Source organism: Zerene cesonia, chromosome 4, assembly GCF_012273895.1.
Source record: "Zerene cesonia ecotype Mississippi chromosome 4, Zerene_cesonia_1.1, whole genome shotgun sequence".
Classification (NCBI taxonomy): Eukaryota; Metazoa; Arthropoda; class Insecta; order Lepidoptera; family Pieridae; genus Zerene; species Zerene cesonia.
This window is the reverse complement of record NC_052105.1, coordinates 654,347-673,476: the sequence shown is the minus strand read 5'-3', so window position 1 is coordinate 673,476 and position 19,130 is coordinate 654,347. Positions and strand designations below refer to the sequence as shown.

The 19,130-nt window shown below is 33.2% G+C and overlaps 1 protein-coding gene across 1 annotated transcript; it reads left to right on the top strand.

The window, feature by feature from the left end:
• Positions 1 to 9,859: 9,859 nt before the first annotated feature.
• LOC119839630 (pro-resilin) lies at positions 9,860 to 14,829 on the top strand. The gene is made up of 2 exons (XM_038366026.1): positions 9,860 to 10,010; positions 14,027 to 14,829. The coding sequence occupies exons 1-2, from the start codon at positions 9,993 to 9,995 to the stop codon at positions 14,495 to 14,497; spliced, it is 489 nt and encodes a 162-aa protein (XP_038221954.1). The 5' UTR covers positions 9,860 to 9,992; the 3' UTR covers positions 14,498 to 14,829.
• Positions 14,830 to 19,130: the final 4,301 nt, after the last annotated feature.

Here is a 19,130-nt window from a genome sequence, read left to right as displayed (position 1 = left end):
GCGATAAGTACTCTCATTCCATGTCTATATGCTCGTTGTCGCAGGCAAATACAAAAATTTTCATTTTTTATTTAGTAACAAGCTTTGAAATTCATATTTAGCATTAATTACGAAAGTTCATACTTTAGTTTTCTAATCCTGACTGTGGAGTCCAAACGAGAACTAGAGGAAAGTGGTTATTATAAGATTATAATTTAAAACTAATTTTGTATTGTTGCAATAAAATCCCTGGAAACAATCGCTACCAGGCAACTAAAAAGAAAATAGATGCATACTTAATAAGAACGTTATTATAGTAGAGATATGCGGTGTGTGGGTCAGATGTCTTCATTTAATTGCACTGGCTATTTCAGAAAGCGAAAGGAACGTTTTTTACCCGACTTCACCGGAAGAGGATAATGATTTTTGAGTGGAAGCAAAGATATTTATGTGGTCTTAATAGGTACAATAGTCACATTAGGAAAATAAGATTGAAGAACAAATAATAATACGTAAATAATTAATCAATCATGCAAGCGTGTTATTATAATAATTACATATTTAATTTCTAGTTTTATAGCATTGAAATGCTTTATAAATGAGAAATTTTGAAAGAATAGAAAAAATTTGATCACGAGTCAGGATACGAACCTGCGTATCTTGCCTAACCGTAGCAACGCCTAGCCTCTCGGCCACCCGTGATCCTCAGGATCTTGGATCGATCATCGGATTCTTTCAAAATTTCTCAATTACATATTTTCTTGGCCAACTCCTAGAGTTTTATGCAATTTAACTACTTCTTAATTTACTGTTATTACTCACTATAAACTTTGATACCCTACAGTAAAGTAGATTTTAAATGCAATTACTCTGTTAAAAATTATAGATGCCCTTTTTGCGCTCTTTGCCCCGAGTATATTTTTTTCAGGTGTCGGAATGTCAAGTGTTTTGAATATACGCATTAATTTTCAACTTCAATTATTGTAACATCCATTGTCCAAATTGACTTATCAAAGAATTTTTAACCGTTATCAAATAAAGGAGGATGTTTTCTAAACGGTATTTTTAAGCGGATTTTGATGTTTTTATTTTTATTTGCAAACTGCCTTCAGTTTTCAAATAAAATAATCAATAATATTTACTAACTAATATTTTGTGAATTTGAAAGCGAAGTGGATTTTTATTAAAATAGTTATGTTTTCAATTTTCCAAAAATTTAATTGTCGTTGTTCGAGATCCAGATAAGAGCTACATAATGAGAGATGTTTTCCATCAGACGCTAGGTGGTCCTTGCAAAAACAGACCTGCGTTGGAGCATTCGTATCTCGTTATGATATATTATGATTGTTGAAATCATCGTAAATGTATTATAGACTAACGCCCTAATGACATAACATTATATCCGATTACTTCGATGCGCGTGTTAAGAAATTTCTACAATAATCGATGCCTAATGCCTACCAATATTTGTTTAATTCCAAAAAGCCAGGGATCGTAAGTTGAGTTAGGTACTCCCCGTGTGATTATGTATTTTTATTTAGAAGAATAACTTTGTTTGTCTTTTAATAAAGATACAATCTCTCGTAATAGTAATTTTAATATATTTAATGTAATAATAAACTACCATGAGAAAGAACATTTAGGAACCAAATTACACTACAATAGACAAAGCGAAGCGGCTCTTTTATATCGTGCTATTTAAAAGTTTCATTATCTTTTTGTTTTTTATCCATATAACGATCAGTGTATTCTGTTATTAAATCTGTTAAATAATTACTAACAAATTATCATTATTATTCTCTGTTTCTTACAAATATGGGACATGTATTCTGATTTATGATTATGAAATAAAAAAAAAACAAAATTTGTAAAATAAAAATATATTATTAAGTTGAAATAAGGGATAAAGCTCTAATGAATATTTAATAGACTGTACGTATACATTTACTTTCTTTAAATATCAAAGTGTTCCTAAAAATAAGTAGGTACATACTCCTGTTTAATGAAAAACACTTCATTTTTATTATACTTCGAAGTTTTCTAAATCCAAATAGAGGTCTAAGGTCTGATCGGCTGATTGTTTAGGCTCAGTTCATGCTATGCATTTCAAGCGAGAGATGCCGCAACGCATTGCGTCGTTATATCGACTGATGTATGCAGTACCGCTGTTAGCCATCCAAGATCCATTACTCGTTTACCCACTGTGAGCTTGAAAATTATATGACATGTACCAGTGTTGCTACAAACTCAAACATATGTTTTTCAACTAGACTGGTTTTATAAGCGCTTTTATATGTTCATAACATAGATGATTCCCACTTTATAAAGATGAAATTCATAAAACTTCACACAAACTTGTAAAGGAATCTTAGTAATCGTCTAGATACCTTCATCAATTTAGCATTGTACAAAGTATGTCTTATCTGTGGCAATTTTAGTTTTATTCCCAACTAGTGGTACTTATGTTTCCTTATTGTGACGACTTAAAAGCGATTCTTGCGTTTAGTTCAATCAATAAATGTTAGAATTTGACTATAAATATTACGACTATACAAAAACGGGTTTTATTGTTTCTTAATCTGTTTCATCTACAGTACACCTGACGTGACAATATAAAATGGCAAGCACAGGCGGTAAAGAGGCTAGTGTCAATTTACATTAGTTGTAAAGTGAGCGGCCATATGATCGGCCTTGGATCGCTTAGTAAATCAGTTATGGAAATATATGGCTCTGAGGGACGATATTGCTTATTTTCACATATGTACATGTGTGTTTTTATGCGAGGACTAAATATCTATTTTTGAAGTTTTCTGAATTCATTTCGTAAAAAATACACAATTCCTTTTGGATAGGTATTTATAGTACCTATATATTAAACTTCTTTTAAGTAAAGAATTACGCAAACAAAATTAAGGACTTACGTTCCACTAAAACTTTCATTTATTATATAGGCGATAAAATTGTTCCTATTTGCACATAAGTACATATATTTTTAAGGAAATACCTTTATTTTTCATCGAAGTCATATTTGTCACGATAGTAACATTTTTGTTGCAAAGAAATTAAAAATCACATAGGATTTATATTTATTAAATCCGTAATAAAGACAAAAGGCTCGCTGACATATGAGAGCGCATGAGTAAACAAATTTTGAACGAATTACCTACAACATGCCCCAAGCCATCACTGAGGCGATTAAACTATAAAATCAATATATTTACTGCGGATACTCCAGCGGCATAGGGCTGTCAACCAAACTACATAACAAAATTAACTTCATACCTGCAGTCTGAGTAATTAATTCATGACTGTTCTTTATTGTTGATCCAGGCCAAAACGAGTCATGGTATCGCACAAGAAACTATCGTGCAAAGGCTAAGGAACCTTCCAGGTGTAGATTCTTGATTGAAGAAAGGCAGAAGTAACTTTAGAGTCGTCGCGTCGGCCAGATCGTAAAAGCACAATAACTCTATTCAATCTTCAAGAAATAATTAGACACAATATACCTTCATAACATTTTTTCATCCTAGAGGTCCGGTCAATCACCTGTACCTTTTGCATAAGACATAAATAATAATTTTCGTCTACTATGTCTATTATTAATAAATCTTGTAAGCACCTCTCTACGGATTACGTATGCTGATCTCATAAGCTAAATATCCCATCTTACAACAGAGGCGTTAATCGAATATGCATTGGGCTACAGTTATTTTTTTAACCTTATCATTGGTTGAATTTAAATGGCTAGTCAGTAGTCAAACAGTTACCGTTACATCGCTGACCTTGGATCAGTGTTGCGAGGCTCCTCATAAAAAGTCCAATAAATCTTAACAGAAATTTTGTGACTAAAGTTATAGAAGTTTATGTAGACGCGATCGAACTTAGATAATATGTCTAGTTTCTACTAAACTACGCATTTAAATTTGTGTAAACATTTATAATTTTCTGTGTGATATGCCAATTATATTTGCAGTTCTGGAAATTTTTGGCTTGAAACTTTTGGCGGCCTGGCCCTTAGGAAAACTTTTGGAAATATTATAAAGCTTAGTCTTCTGACGTGTCTGTCTGGCTGTGGCATTAATTTCTAAATGCTTTAAAAACAATTACAAATACATTTAATTCTCATGATTCTAGGACGCCTTCAGAATTTAGATTCTCCTGTATTTATCAAATTTAATTAGACTAGTTAACCTGGCAACATATTTGACTAATATCGTCGGGATGTTGTTGTATGCTCGACACGTATCACAAACTACAAACTTCTAATGCTTCTAGCATTCAAGGACAAATTGGGCATTGCGTACATGGTTTAATTTATTTTGTTTATGTCATAGCGGACAACTGAGCTGGTTCACCTGTAAACGATCACCACCGCACATAAACATTCGCAAAGGTAATGCCTCTGTGAATGCGCTGACCACTTTTACTGTGTAAGAGATAAGGAAATGAGTGTCGACTGGAAGAAGGAATGGACTGGGAAGGGTAAGGAACAGAAAAAGGTACTTCGACTCCCTCACTCACAATAGCATGCTACTATTTCACACCGGTCTTCAGGGAGGTACTTCCCCGATGCGGGCTGGCCTAATACATGCCGAAGCATGCTCCACACCCACATGAAAACTAACTACAAATCTCTTTAGTGTTATATATATTTCCATTTGTATAAGTGTGTGTCCACATAGACCAAGCAGACTTTCGCGAAAAATATGTGCGGATCCGCATATTATTCTATGAAAAGGACATCGAGTAAACTTCAATGCAACAACTGGCGACATTTAATATCAAGTACATGTCCAATGAATATGCTCTATATGTTATGAAAAAGATGTGATATTGACAGGAACAACTCAACAACTAAAGATACAATCCTGCCTCGTGATCAAATTTTTTCTATACTTTCAAAATTTCTAACTAAAGATACAACTAAACTAAACAACTTAACAACTAAAGAGAACAACTAAACAACTAAAGATTCACATCTTTATATTGTTGTGTATATATTATGTTAAAAATTAACACTCGATAACTAGTTAAATAACTATCACGTTACAAATCCCTAACTTAGCTATAACCTCATAAAATATTGAAAGAAAATAGTTTCACTGTCAAGTAGATTTGAGATTTGAGAACCTCTCTTATTAAGTCAGCTATCAAAGTATACCTATAATTCTTACGATTTATTATTAAAAATATTTAAATCTCAAAACAGGCCCTACTTTCAACGTAGTCGAATAAGAAAACATTTTATTGCAATAATTGGAATTCACATAACGATCATCACGTGTTTATTAAATAAACCTCGCCAATATGAGCAATTCTAAAGAAGTCTCCAAAATTGTATAGTCATGCAACACAAAAACAATTTTTCTATGCACGTGTGTGTGTGTGTGTATCAACTTTTACTTTCAATACTGTTTATTTGATAGTCATTTGTTGATCGTGGAAGATGTCTATTTTATATAATATATTCGGAGGTTATTGTATGTGTTTCTTACTTTACGTTTAAATAACTAAATCCATTATTTTTAACTTTTACATAGTGAAAGATGATTTTTAAATCTTTCCTGTTTATGCAAGAAGAAAGTAAAGTTGCCTATGTTTTGATATTGAGGAACCAAAAATAACATGTTACAGGTAGTACAATAATATTATTATTGTACTACCTGTAACATGTTCCTATTTCCTTCTCCTAGCCCTTCCCAATCCATTCCTTCTTTCCAGTCATCAATCCTTTCCTTATCCCTTATCCCTTAAAAGCGGGCATCGCATTCTCAGAGGTCTGAGCCTCTGCGAATGTTCATGGGCGGTGGTGATCGTTTACCATCAGGCGAACCACAACCAGCTCAGTTGCCCGCTATGACATATAAAAAATTAAAAAAGAAATAATAAAAAAATATTACTAAAACTTTAAAAGAATACAAAAAATTTGGGTCCGCCTCCAAAATGTTATGTATATTAAAAAAACTGTCAAAAAAGGCCGTTTTTGTTTTAGATGACAATTAATTTCTTTCTTTCTTTCTTGAAATGTCCTGCACATGTGAGTTTGCGTATAAGTGCGAATGAAATTGGCTATAGAAAATCATCCGATGGACAAAATTCGACCTTCTAATTCAAAAGAACCTCACACGTTGAATCATACATTCAACAAATCAATATTGTTATCACTTGTAATATGATAACAACGCTTCGTGTATCACGAATCGTAGAGAACAACTATGAACTACAGAATATTCTCTATATTCTGTAAAACACGTGTCACCGTAAAACTGTAACCATGTTGATAAATTGTGATCCGTAACATACTGCTTTCAATGATTCTGTTTCATTACGTTATAATCTATTTATGAAATATCATTATTCGATATAATGGGTTAGGATAGGTTCGATTTATAAAAATTGCAAAGAAAAAGGCCCCAAAACTTCAGTTCTGTTGTTATTATAAGATATAAGTTTGTTTAATTGGGCAATTATAATATAACGAAAAAATTATGAATTAAATTTCAAATGATCACGGCTTGCAATCTCGCGATTTTATTTGATGTAATTTAACGGTTTTGCCTTCAACAACACATACAACAAGTCAAACCACGGCGTATTCATATATAGATGTGATAAATATTATTTGTGTTTGTGTACCTTTACTGCAAATTAGCAAATATTCTAAAGAAAAATTTTAATACACCATATACATAGTATACATTCCAGAGTACTAAAACTAGATATTATAATCAATCTATTCACCAAATACCTGGATAAGTTTCAGCTAGTTTTTACTGGCAATAAGCGTTCACCGTTTATCCTTGAAATAAAATATTCCTTTTAGAAATTAAAGGCGTTTAAACGTTCGAAACGTTGGGTTAATAATATAATGAATAAATCGCGTTTAAAATCCGTTTAAGTCTTTAATTTCTAAATGTATAATACTCGCGTAAAATCAAACGCAAGAAAATACTAGAATATTCCTCTTCCCCAATTACTTGTGAGCTATTTGAGCTTATTAAAAAGCTAATAAGTATGAAGCCCGAATACCTCACAAGCAATTGAGAAAATATTGCAAACATTAAATCATTACTTATTTCAAAATACAACATTGAAAAAAATTGCATTTAAATGTTGTACTTAGATTTAGAGTAGATGTGATAAGCGATTGGCGGAATTCAATCTATACTAATATTATAAAGCTGAAGAGTTTGTTTGTTTGAACGCACCAATCGCAAGTACCACTGGTCCGATTTGAAAAATTCTTTCTTTGCATAGCCCATTTATTGAGGAAGGCTATATCTATACTAATATTATAAAGCTGAAGAGTTTGTTTATTTGAACGCACCATTCGCAAGAACCACTGGTCCGATTTGAAAAATTCTTTCTTTGCATAGCCCATTTATTGGGGAAGGCTATAGGCTATATATGTACCACGGGCTAAGCCGGGGCGGACCGCTTATATCATTATATGATGGAAAATCTGATATCGCGTAACGTACAATCTGAAATAACAAGGGATATCTTCCTGGTACCCATATGGTGAAATAAGTGAGGCTTTTTTCGTGATTTTGAAACCCCGAAGAAAATCAAATAATTACATTTAAATTGCTGCTGCGACTAGCTTAGCAGATTAAAAAATATCAATGGGGCGATTGGCTTGTTGACTTATTCTCTCTTACAATAATTATGTCTACAGTTTTACTTGTAGAAGGGTATTAACGTTTTTTTAAAGTCGTTAAAGCGTCCAAAAAATCAAATCACAGGGTACAGCTCCGATAGTTATATTCAAAACTTAAAAGTTGCTTATGAATTTATGAACTACTAGCTACGCCCCGCGGTTTCACCCGCGTAAGTCCGTATCCCGTAGGAATATCGGGATAAAAAGTAGCCTATATATTATTCCAGTTGTCCACCTATCTGGGTACCAAATTTCATTGCAACCGGTTCAGTAGTTTTTGTGTGAAAGAGCAACAAACACACACACACATCCTTACAAACTTTCGCATTTATAATATTAGTAGGATGCACTATGCGCTAGCTTTTCGTCCGCGGCTTCGACCTTCCGCCGCTTCGCTAAGTGTCAGTCAGTCCCAGGGTTATTCTCGCATAGTTTCCATTCCCGTGGGATTTCGGAGATAAAAACTATTCCAGGTCTTTTTCCAGGTCACAAACAACATCTGTACCAAATTTCATTACTTAAGAAACTTAGACAGCACTTTGCCAATCATCAATTTAAACTTCCGATAATTTTAAGTTTTGAGAGATTTTGTTATTATTTGTGAACATAAATGACGCGTTCTGCGGTCATACCGTTAAATTGAATAATACCTTGAGAAGTCTTCTAGTAATTGAACCTGTGACCTTTAGAATCTAAGTTAAACATTCTCTTTACGATTTCATCGCGAGATTCAATCGATACATTTGTATGTAACCATGGTTTCGAACGCTCAGCTTTTAAATCCATAATAATATAAATAACAATAAAACGAAAGTGTATATTTTCAAACCAAAACAACTTAAACAAAACCACTAACCAGTTGAACATAATGTGATGGATTTTCTAACTTTTACGCACTAGTCTAGATCGTGACTAATATTTGCATAGATATATTGTAATGTAAGTTTAGCTCCAGATGATATTATTTAATAACTAGATTGCCGCCTGAAGATACAACAGTGTAATAAAAGAAAATAAATAGTTGTCATGTAACATGTCAGTCGTCAATAAAAGTACTGTTCACCTTTTTGTATTTTTTAACATTATTAATTCATCACATTAGAGAGCTATAAGAAATCTCACATGAGATTGACGGAAGAGTGGAGAGGAGAGGGGGTGTCTCACTTAAAGAATGGTCGTCCCCTAAATTATTGAAGAAACCACCAGAATACATAAAAATGTACATAAAAGTCGTTGTCTTTCTAAACTACTTATTTACATGCAAATTCTGCAAATTTTTCTAAAAAATTTTTTTGGAAAAAGGCTAACTCTTTCTTTAATATGGATAACTGAAGTATTATATACTGTGGTGATCGTTGACCGTTATATGTTTATATCAATGATAATATTGTATTAAAACTCTTGTCATTGTTAATGACTGAACAGTTGACGATCGAATTCTGCATGCATAAGGCCATGACCTTGTGCGTCTTACAAGGACTTTGTATGCAATATTTATGCATTGTTAAATGTTTCATAAAATTTAAATATAAATGCATATGGGACCTGACTACAGATATTTTATATTAATCTTAGTCATTCATATTTAATTCAATCTTTTTATGCAGAAGACCCGCGTGAAATTGTATCATGCGAATGCTACTGTATTGCGAATGATAAGAGGGGTAGCAGAAAGCCTGTTCCTTTTCCTCTCAGTCAATTCCGTCATCAATCCCTTCCTTATCCCTTTTCCCATCAAAGCGGTCAAAGCATTTACAGTGGCCCTGCCTCTGCAAATGTGCTGGTAATCGCTTACCATAAGCCGAGCCAGAAGCTCGAATGTCCGCTCTAACAAAAAATATCTTATCCTTGTTTATATGTAGTTTTTACATTATTTGCCTTACTTTCATTAGTATTTTAATGATTTAATGATTTTGATATGTGTTAATTGTGACCCATTGTTATCATTTGCACACCAGTTCTTTTACAATTTTTTAGGCAAAAACAAATTCATCCTACATAGAATGTATTGCGGAATCTCTCGGTTAATGATAAATACTAAAAATTTTTACATTTTCATATATTTTAATAACCTAAATATACCCAAAATTTTTTTTTCCGTTTCAACTAATCACGTTTACCTAAAGCCCAAATGCAATCAAAATGAATAGTACCGAAGTTCACCCGTCGATCACCAAAAATCTCATGATGCCCTCCAATTAGTCAGTTTCATACACTAGCAGCATCTCCCGTATTGCACAACCATTCCTATCCTTTCTCCGCCCCACCGCAACACATTTGGTATATATCTGTATGACAGTAGAGGACCATCACACAAGTTCTTTACGAACCGAAGTGACCCCGCATTATCACCATGAAAGCATTCGTAGCGGTAAGTCAGTGTAGTGATGTGCCAGTGATAGTGAAGTGACGTTCAGAAATCAATGTGACGTTTCGATTTGCGCGGGAATTTTCATTTTTTGTTTTATGTTTTCTTTTTCATGAATTTTTCGATCTGGAACGCGTCCCTTGATTTCCGAACATACAGTTGCTTTTAACAGTTAGTTTCATGCGTTTTCAAAAGCTAATAATATTTTGTAAAAATTGAAATTAGTTAGATGCCAGAAACTCAAAGCATTCTCCTTAGTAATTTGCTATTTTCAACGGAATTGTGTAACTTGTTCCAAATTCAAATGATCCGGAAAAAAAATCATATCTCAAGAAAAGAACGTTTTACCACATCTAAAAAATCAATTGAATCCTGAGAATACAGATAAAGCGAACCGTTATTCAAATGTCACCGGGTCTAATAAATTCACACATTATAAAAAGCTAATTATGCGTAGTGCACGTTTTTGTCACGATATTAATCTCTATAATTTGAACGCAAACAATGGAGATGTAAATCTGCGACTATTGCAAAGGCCAATGATCTTATGACATAACAGAAGCATTGAGTCTATAGAAAATCGTATTAACAAGTAGTATAGTCATACATAGAAAAAAATAATAAAACAACCACGCCTATTTACTTCAGAAACAAAAATAAATAAATATTTTATTATTCGCAATATTAGTTCGAAATTATTTAATTTAAACAAAAAAGTTTAATATAAAACTTCATTTTCAAAACGCCTTTTGCTACAAATTTATTAAAAGAATATATAAAAAAAAAAATATTAAAAATGCGATCTGTTAAATTATTAACGCGTTAAAAGTATTTATTTCATGTTCCATCAATGACTACATGTATATATATATAACAAATACAAAACGTAACACTACAAATCTTGTATTATACAGAGGAAAAAACTGAAAATCGTTTCAGTACTGACCTAACCACCAACCGCCTGCCGGTTAACAAATTATCGTAACAAATCATGAAAAATCAGTTATGTAATGAGAACATGTAATTGCAAGCGCTATGCAATTGTGTTTGTCAGTTGTGTAAACTCGAATATATTATTGATTATTATTAATCTTAGATAATTATGCATTGCTGCATCATTCCTTTCGCTTGGGACACGGGTCAAGGGTCAGCTACCGTGTTCGTTTGTTGATTTAATTTGTTGGTCAGGATATCGAAAATATTTGATCAGCTAGCATTGATTTCTCCTAATAAAATAAAAAGGAAGCATTATGTATATTGACCCTGAGAAAGTCCTTTACTCGAAAAAATTAAAAATTAAGATGAAATTAATGTAATATCTTTATCGCAACATCCATTAGTTAATGAACATGACAAATAAGAAAAACCAATGAATTATATCCTTTCTACGACGAGTACTTACAATGTCAAAATAAATAATTTTGTAAGAGCTATTCTTTAGAAGCACTTAGCATTAAAGCCTGTGCATTCTGAACTATTCGTTCCTAGAAAAAAGCATTGCAGAGTTCTCTAATACGTTGACATCATCTTCACAAATCGCAAAAGCTGATTGACACGTAGCGTGATTCCACTTATTATCAGTATTCGATACCCATAAAGGACATAGTCGTCAGCCGTGTCCTACATTCGGCCATCTTCAAAGCCTAATCGATTTTGTAATTGCAATCGATTCTAAACACGATTGTCTTTTACGTGACTCGATTATTTTGCACTGATTAGAAAAATGACGTAATTTGCTATAGATCGAATAAATAAATTCAGTTGTTTTTGAAATAATTAAGTGTATTAATTCTCAATATTAATTCAAATTCAATGGTTTTCGATTGTACGAAAAAAATTACTATAAAACTATGCAAATCTCCTAGCCATTTATGATCTAAAGTAATTAATGTCAACCATAAATGATCAATTGCTTGGCAGTTTATATCTTAATAAGCTTACTAATCCAGCACAATTAATTAACCGACATCCACAGCTCATACTTTTCCAAGTTATAGCATTACGTGACAGTCCACAGATAATAACGCCTGAAGAGAGTCGAGATCAAAGTTTGCGCGTCCGTGACTTCCGTCTTTGTGACTTTTGTTCACAATTTCACTATATAATTTGTAGAAATTATTATTCACAGACAGCTAATTTTAAAATTATTTAGAAAACCATTGAATAAGTGATATGAAAAACGGTTGGGCTCGCGACACTGAGGGTTTGGTACAAATAAGCTCAGTACTACAAAAAACAATTATCACCCATCCATTTTATGACCGAGCCAATCGTCGTTTAACAGAACAGTTAACAACAGAAATACATCTCTGGAAATGTAAACTGTCTTACTATTTGGATTTATTAGGATACATGAAATACAGCCTTGTTATAGACGGACAGCGTGTATTAGGAAGAGTTGCATTCTATTTGTGTTATTTCAAAATCTGCTTGATATATAATGTATTAAAAGATAGTTTGCTTACAAACTATTATCTACTTCAACTAACAAAAAGTTGATGAACAAGGTGTGCTCACAGCTTAATGCCATCCACACGTACATTTTGCGCAGATAATAAACCAATGATTACATCTTCAAAAACCCCTTTCTCACGGTAAAATAACCTTTCGTAAAGTCATCGTTGACGTAACTAGTAATGTTCTGTTCTAGGCGCCTGACCTGCGACCGAACTTTCACTCCAATTCACACTTTATCATCAATAATAATAAACACACTTATTCAACCTACAACGAAAAATATTAAAATTCATAGATTCTAATTGTGTTGGCGGTTTAATTTGTACTTTTACTTTCCCGCCATTGTCTTATATGTTTAAATCACTAATCGTTATAAGATTAGAATAATATCATAAATATGCGAGATGAATATTAATAAAAAATGTAACAATGCATAATATAATCATATCTTTAAGTTTACGTTCTTTATGTTATTACATATTATTTGCATAAAATACTTATTTATAAATTAAGAAGAATGCGACTTTCCATTTGTTATGAGGCTATTTAAATTGTAAATATTTACCAATACGTATATTTATTTAGAACAAGGTTTGATACTTAAGCGTTTCATAAACGTTTTCAATGTTTAAAGAGATATAGTGAATAATTAAATATATACACTTTAAACAGCCAATAAATTTCAGTCAATATTTAAAGACACACCCCCCTCACTAATACTTGTTTTTAACGCGAGTATGCTTGTTTTTTTGTTCGTCCTTCTTTTACGTTACATCTGAACGATTTCAGGTTGTGATTTTTATGTTTGGAGATAGATAAGGTGTTGTAATATAGGCTTCATTTTATTGCATGTATTAACTTTCCCATAAGCTTCCTTTAAGTTTGCGGGCGAAGGTACTAGCGAAACTAGTGTTCCATTAATCCTAAAATGGAACATTTTTTAATGTGTTCCTATTTATCACACTTTAAATCATAACAAAAATGAAAGGCCAGTAAAAAAATTTATAATGCATTCTCTCCTTTAATCTTATACCAATTGTCTGGCCTTTCAAAGAAGACTTCTGTTGATGACTGATTTTTTATAGTAATCAAAATAATGACACGTAGGTAAAAGCTAATAAAAAAACAACTATAAAACAAAAACGTGTTTTCCCGTTTTACGCTCAGCACAGTAGCTAACATGACAAACAAATGCAGCGCACGTCTGTTAGCATCTCTAATATTTACGCAACTCTATTGAATAACATATATTTACATATGAACCTCAAATTACTAAGCAAATAAATCTTAGAAAGTCGAAACAATCATTTGTAATCGTGATAGAGCATAATTTTGCAATGGCTAATCATTATCAAACATAAATGTAGATTTCTCTCTTAATTCAAATTCCGTGTATTTCTTAATTGCAGTCATTATTTTAGAAGAGGTCAATAGGGTTAATTGAAACAACGTATAATGGTGTTGTTTACAAAAAACATGTCAATGTTGTTTTAATAAATTAATTAGGAACACTACGTATTAACCTGAAATGAAGCAATAGTAATTGTATCATTCTTCCACAGTGCATAGCCGTGGCTTTGGTGGCGTGTGCCAGCGCCGAGCCCCCATCGGGCTACAACTACAACCGTCCCTCAGGAGGCGGCAGCTTCCACGGTGGCTCCGGCCTGAGCGGAGGCGGTGCCTACCGCGCCGTGTCCTCCGGCTACCAAACCTCCGAAGGCCAGAACGTCGACGCTGCCCTCTTGGAACAAATCCGTCAAATCCTCCTTAAAGAAGAAGCTTCCTCCGGCTCCGGAATCGGCATCAGCGCTCCCTCCTCCTCATACGGTGTTCCCTCATCTTCCTATGGTGTTCCTTCATCCTCCTACGGTGTGCCCCATGGAGGCGGTCGCGTTGTAGGCATCAACCTTGAGGGTGTCCGTCAGGCTATCCAGGTCGCCCAATACGAGCAGACCTCCTCCGGTGGTGGCTACCCATCTGGCCCATCAACCTCCTACGGCACTCCTTCCGGAAGCTACGGAGCTCCCTACTAAACCAGTCCGATGATCCAAACGCTCTGAGCGCCGTTATTCGAGCGTCGTAACATCTCCGATGGCTCGAATGTAAATAATATTTGGACGTCAGCCACGTACAATGTAGGTGGCGGCGCCCTGCCGTCCACACCTGGCCAACGCTTGCGACTATGCACGCTTACGGGTTACCTAACGGTCAGCCAGTCGTAACGCTGTCAGCTCTGACAGATGACACCTGTCACATGGCAACTGTCATCTGTCAGTCTACCAGAACGCAGAACGAAGTGGCTTACCGCTGGGAACGACTCTTGTTTTGTATAAAGTCTATTGTTAAGGATAGTTTAATTTATATTTAAGTTTGTTTTTTTTTTTATTTTTCAAAAAAAAAATAAATACATTTTGACACCGTAATATTTGTTTCCTTTAAAAATATCGAAACATTGCCCACACTTATGTACCAAAAAAATATTATCAGTTTATTCCATACTGAATTTTAACTCTTTCTTCCAAAAATTGGCCCAAAAACTTTAAATAGGTATTTTCTTCCAAACCAAAGAATACCAAATATATTATTACTAATAGATGTTATATTCTTTGGTAATTGCATTAACTACCTTTGAAAAGCTTAAGATGATCAAAATAATTGAGCATACGCAACTAAACAATACATAGCTCACAAGCCACAGTAAACGTGTTTTCAAGATTCTAATGAAAACAAACAGAAGTATTATACATACATTTTAATATGTTCATATATAAAAATAAGAGAATTTATTATAAACATTCATCTAAATTTACATAAAGTCACAACTTTCCCCTGCTTTTAATTAATTTATGCCCAGTGCATTGTTACTCAAATACAAATTTTTTAATATAAAATAATTGTAAATTAAGTTACATGATTAACAGGGATTATAAAACATATAAAATGCATATTCATAAATTTAAATAATTTCAAAATTTTGACTTTTAAATGGGCTTGATAAAAATGCCTTGTGATTATGGCTGAATAAATATCTGATGTGTAACCAAGGTTCTCATGTCGACTGCTTTTTTGGTTTTCTTGCTCGTTAACTCCATGGGTTTTTAACCGATTTGTGTGTTCTTCTCGTATTTGATAAGAAATTGTTGTCATACGAACCCATTTTAGAATCCAGAATGAAAGAATTACCTATTATAAGTCGTTAAAATCTGTGCAAGTTTTTATTTCTTTTCCACATAAATACTCCGAATTGTTTCAATGTCTATCATATCGTTCTGGGCGCTAATAATAGCAGTTAACGAAAAATTTATTTTACTTCTATACATTTTACAACCCTAATGGATTGTGGAAAGAAATCATATTAAATACAGATGATTAAGAAATCCATAATTATTTAACGGACCGATTGTATGATATGATTATCGGCTGTGGAGATAGTTGCTAGACATAGGCTCGTTTTTACTGCGAAATTTCCTCTTAATACGTGGACGGAATGTCAGGCAGAAATAAAAAAGTTTCAACTTAGCTAGCATAATTAATGTGCAGTCGTTTGCACAACGTAGAAAATATTGTAGAAAATAAAATTAAACTGCTGACTTTCCCAATTTCAGGTTAAGCCATTCGAAAGAAATAATGAGAGAGAATAAGAATAAGAGAGAGTACCTACTATCCTTATACTATTGTAATGGATTTACGTAAACCTTTTTTACCTTTGCTTTTTGAATACGTTTATTATATATAATAATCCACAACTATTCTGCCAGCCAAAGCCAATAAAATAAATCGAGCAATCTAGACGGTATGTTCTCTCATTAACAGAATTTAATTTTTATTGATAAAAAAACCAATGTGCTAAATTAAAGACTACTTATAATCTATTTAGGCGTCAAAAAAATCTGACATAAAATACAAAATATACATCAAAATGTAGATCTTATATATCCTCACATTTATTACCGTTTTAATAATAATTGAAAAGGATAGAACAAACATGCTATAAAAAGCTGTGCTATTTTGACATTACTGGCTATTATATAGAAAATATATCTTTCAAAAAGCCATGTTTTTTTAACATAACAAACAAATTGCATGTTATATTCTCGTTATTCCATTACGCAGTCGCGATCATAAGATGTTCCGTCTACCCGCTTTCTAGCTCTCGAGGCGCACTTGACCTGCTCTTCCATACGTATAAAAGTACTATGACTGCTGTATGACGCGCGAAACCAGAGCGCCAACTACTGGGAGTCGAGAGTACGTCTTTAGATTTCTTCAGCTTTGTACGATTGCAAATGCGCACTTTTTAGCGATGAAAGATTATTCTCGTGATTGTAAGAGCTATTAAAAAGGCGGATGGGATTGGTTTTTATAAAAAAATTGTATCTTAGGAATGAAGGTAAGTAAGGTAAGTTGTTATATTATGGATAGTAAACATACACTCGTATAATATCATTATAAGATATTGTTTTCCTTCAATAATATATAGACTATCTACTCATCCGATTAGCAAAAAAGGAAGGTGTGAAACGGTTTTATTTGTTCAATCGGCTTCAAATAAAGAGATGAGATTGTCAATTCGTCTGTATTTTTTTTGGCTTCGATACGTCAGAACTTTCAAATTGGTGAATTAATTATACTTTTTTATTTGAATGCTGGTGTCTCGTATGACCCTATGGTCACACAATTAATTTGGTCTAGTTCTGACAATTACAAGGCGGTAAATTTTTCTAAAGCTGAAATAGCCGGATAAAAAGTGTATGTGAACCACCCGAGAGCTTGCATTTTCCTTCCCCTTAACAGCAGTCTCGCTTCTAATGGCCTCCAGCGACCCACTTGGCCGCTACCATCGTTTGATCATTATGAAATGCAATCCCACGACTAATCGTTTAAATCTCGGACATAATACAACGTTACATAAAGCACAATAAGATAATGGCAGCACCTATGTGACGCAAGCGCAATTACCGTGTGAAAGTTGAAAAATTGTGTTAATTATTGTTTTAGCTATTACTGCGGCCATTATGACATTTTTAAAGATGTGTAGGGTATTGCAGACGATTTGTAACGTTTAATTATAAGTGGATAGTGTAGGAAATTTTACCATCTCGAACTCGTATAAGTGTAGAAAAAAGACATAATCGTAAACAACTTGTATATATTGAGATATCTATTGACTTCAAATTGGTTATTGGTAAGATACCTTTTTAGTTCGATTAAAATGTATCAAATGCGTTACATACATACAAGAAAGTACTAGTCATAACAGTAGACCAAACAATACACCTTAAAACACTAGTTTAGAACAATAACATTCTACAATTTGCTCTTTACTCATATACTTATAAGTTATTACATATAAGCCTGTTTGTGTAGCAAAACAACAAACTTTTACAGTTTTTTGTAAATCATTCCGAATCTGCTTAAAGATTCCTAGAGAGCTGAATTTTTGTATTAAGTACGCTGTTGCAATATGTGAAAAATATATCGTGCCAGCTTAAAAAGTTATAAACTTCAAAAGGTCAAAGTGTCTCGAATATCATATTCGCAAATATCACGCGATCAATTGCTTTACTGCGTATTTTATTCTTTTGTTTATTTAGAAGTTATTGTACTTGCAATTCAACAGTAAATAAATATTTCAAACTAAGAAATATAGTCGAACCTAAGTCAAAAGGCCAAAATAAATGGCGGTAAGATTCCTAATATACAATAACATCGACCAAAATGTTGGTGATATATTCTCCGTAGCTACGACCGGTGGTACAGTCTCTGATACAACTGACCAATAAAGGAACGTTCGTTGTATATAGGCCCAACTCATTGCCGGTCAATACCATTCTCGACTGATATTTGCAGTGGATTAAGGTAAGGTTAAAAGGACGTTGGTCAAAACTGCTTCAAGCATAAAAAATTATGTTGAATTATATAAAAAAATCATTATACGCGATAATTACCCCCGTCATTCTTCTATTCTTCAAAAAATTTCTAAGCATTTGCAATCAGCTAGACATTATATACCTAGTTTGTTCTGCTTAAGTGCGAAACGGTCTTTAGTCGCTTCGGGCATTCCCTCGTTGTTGCCGCAGCACGCTGGTGTATTTGTGCTAAAAACTATAATTAAAGAAAAACTCATAGTAGAGTATTTGCATTGACTATCATTGACTACAGAAGAAATGTCGAAGCGGGGTTACATAAAACTTTCATTAAAAGTAGCACCTTATTTCGTCCAGATAATGTTCAAAGTGAATCGCTCCTGTAAAAACTTCTGCCTAAATCCCACTAAGGCAGAGTTTTGCTTTGGACAAGTTTTGGGCATGATCGTAAGGACAGTTGTTTATCTATTTTACGCTAATATTATAAATATATAATTGTATATGTTTCTATATAATAGCGAAAAAATTAATATTGAACATCATTATAACGTTTTTACGGTTAGTTACATCAGAATAAAGAGATAAAAGCTAATGCGATAATCTCTCTCTGTGTCTTTAAGGGTATATTTTCCTACTCTTTCTAAAGGTTTATTTGGTTAATTTTTAGCATAGTACAAATATAATGCTGTTCTGCTTTGTCTTGTAGAATAAATAGTGTTTTCATATGAGACATTTTAAAGTAACGGCAATGCCACAACCCACACTCACATTAATATAAAAGGAATTTAAAAAACACACA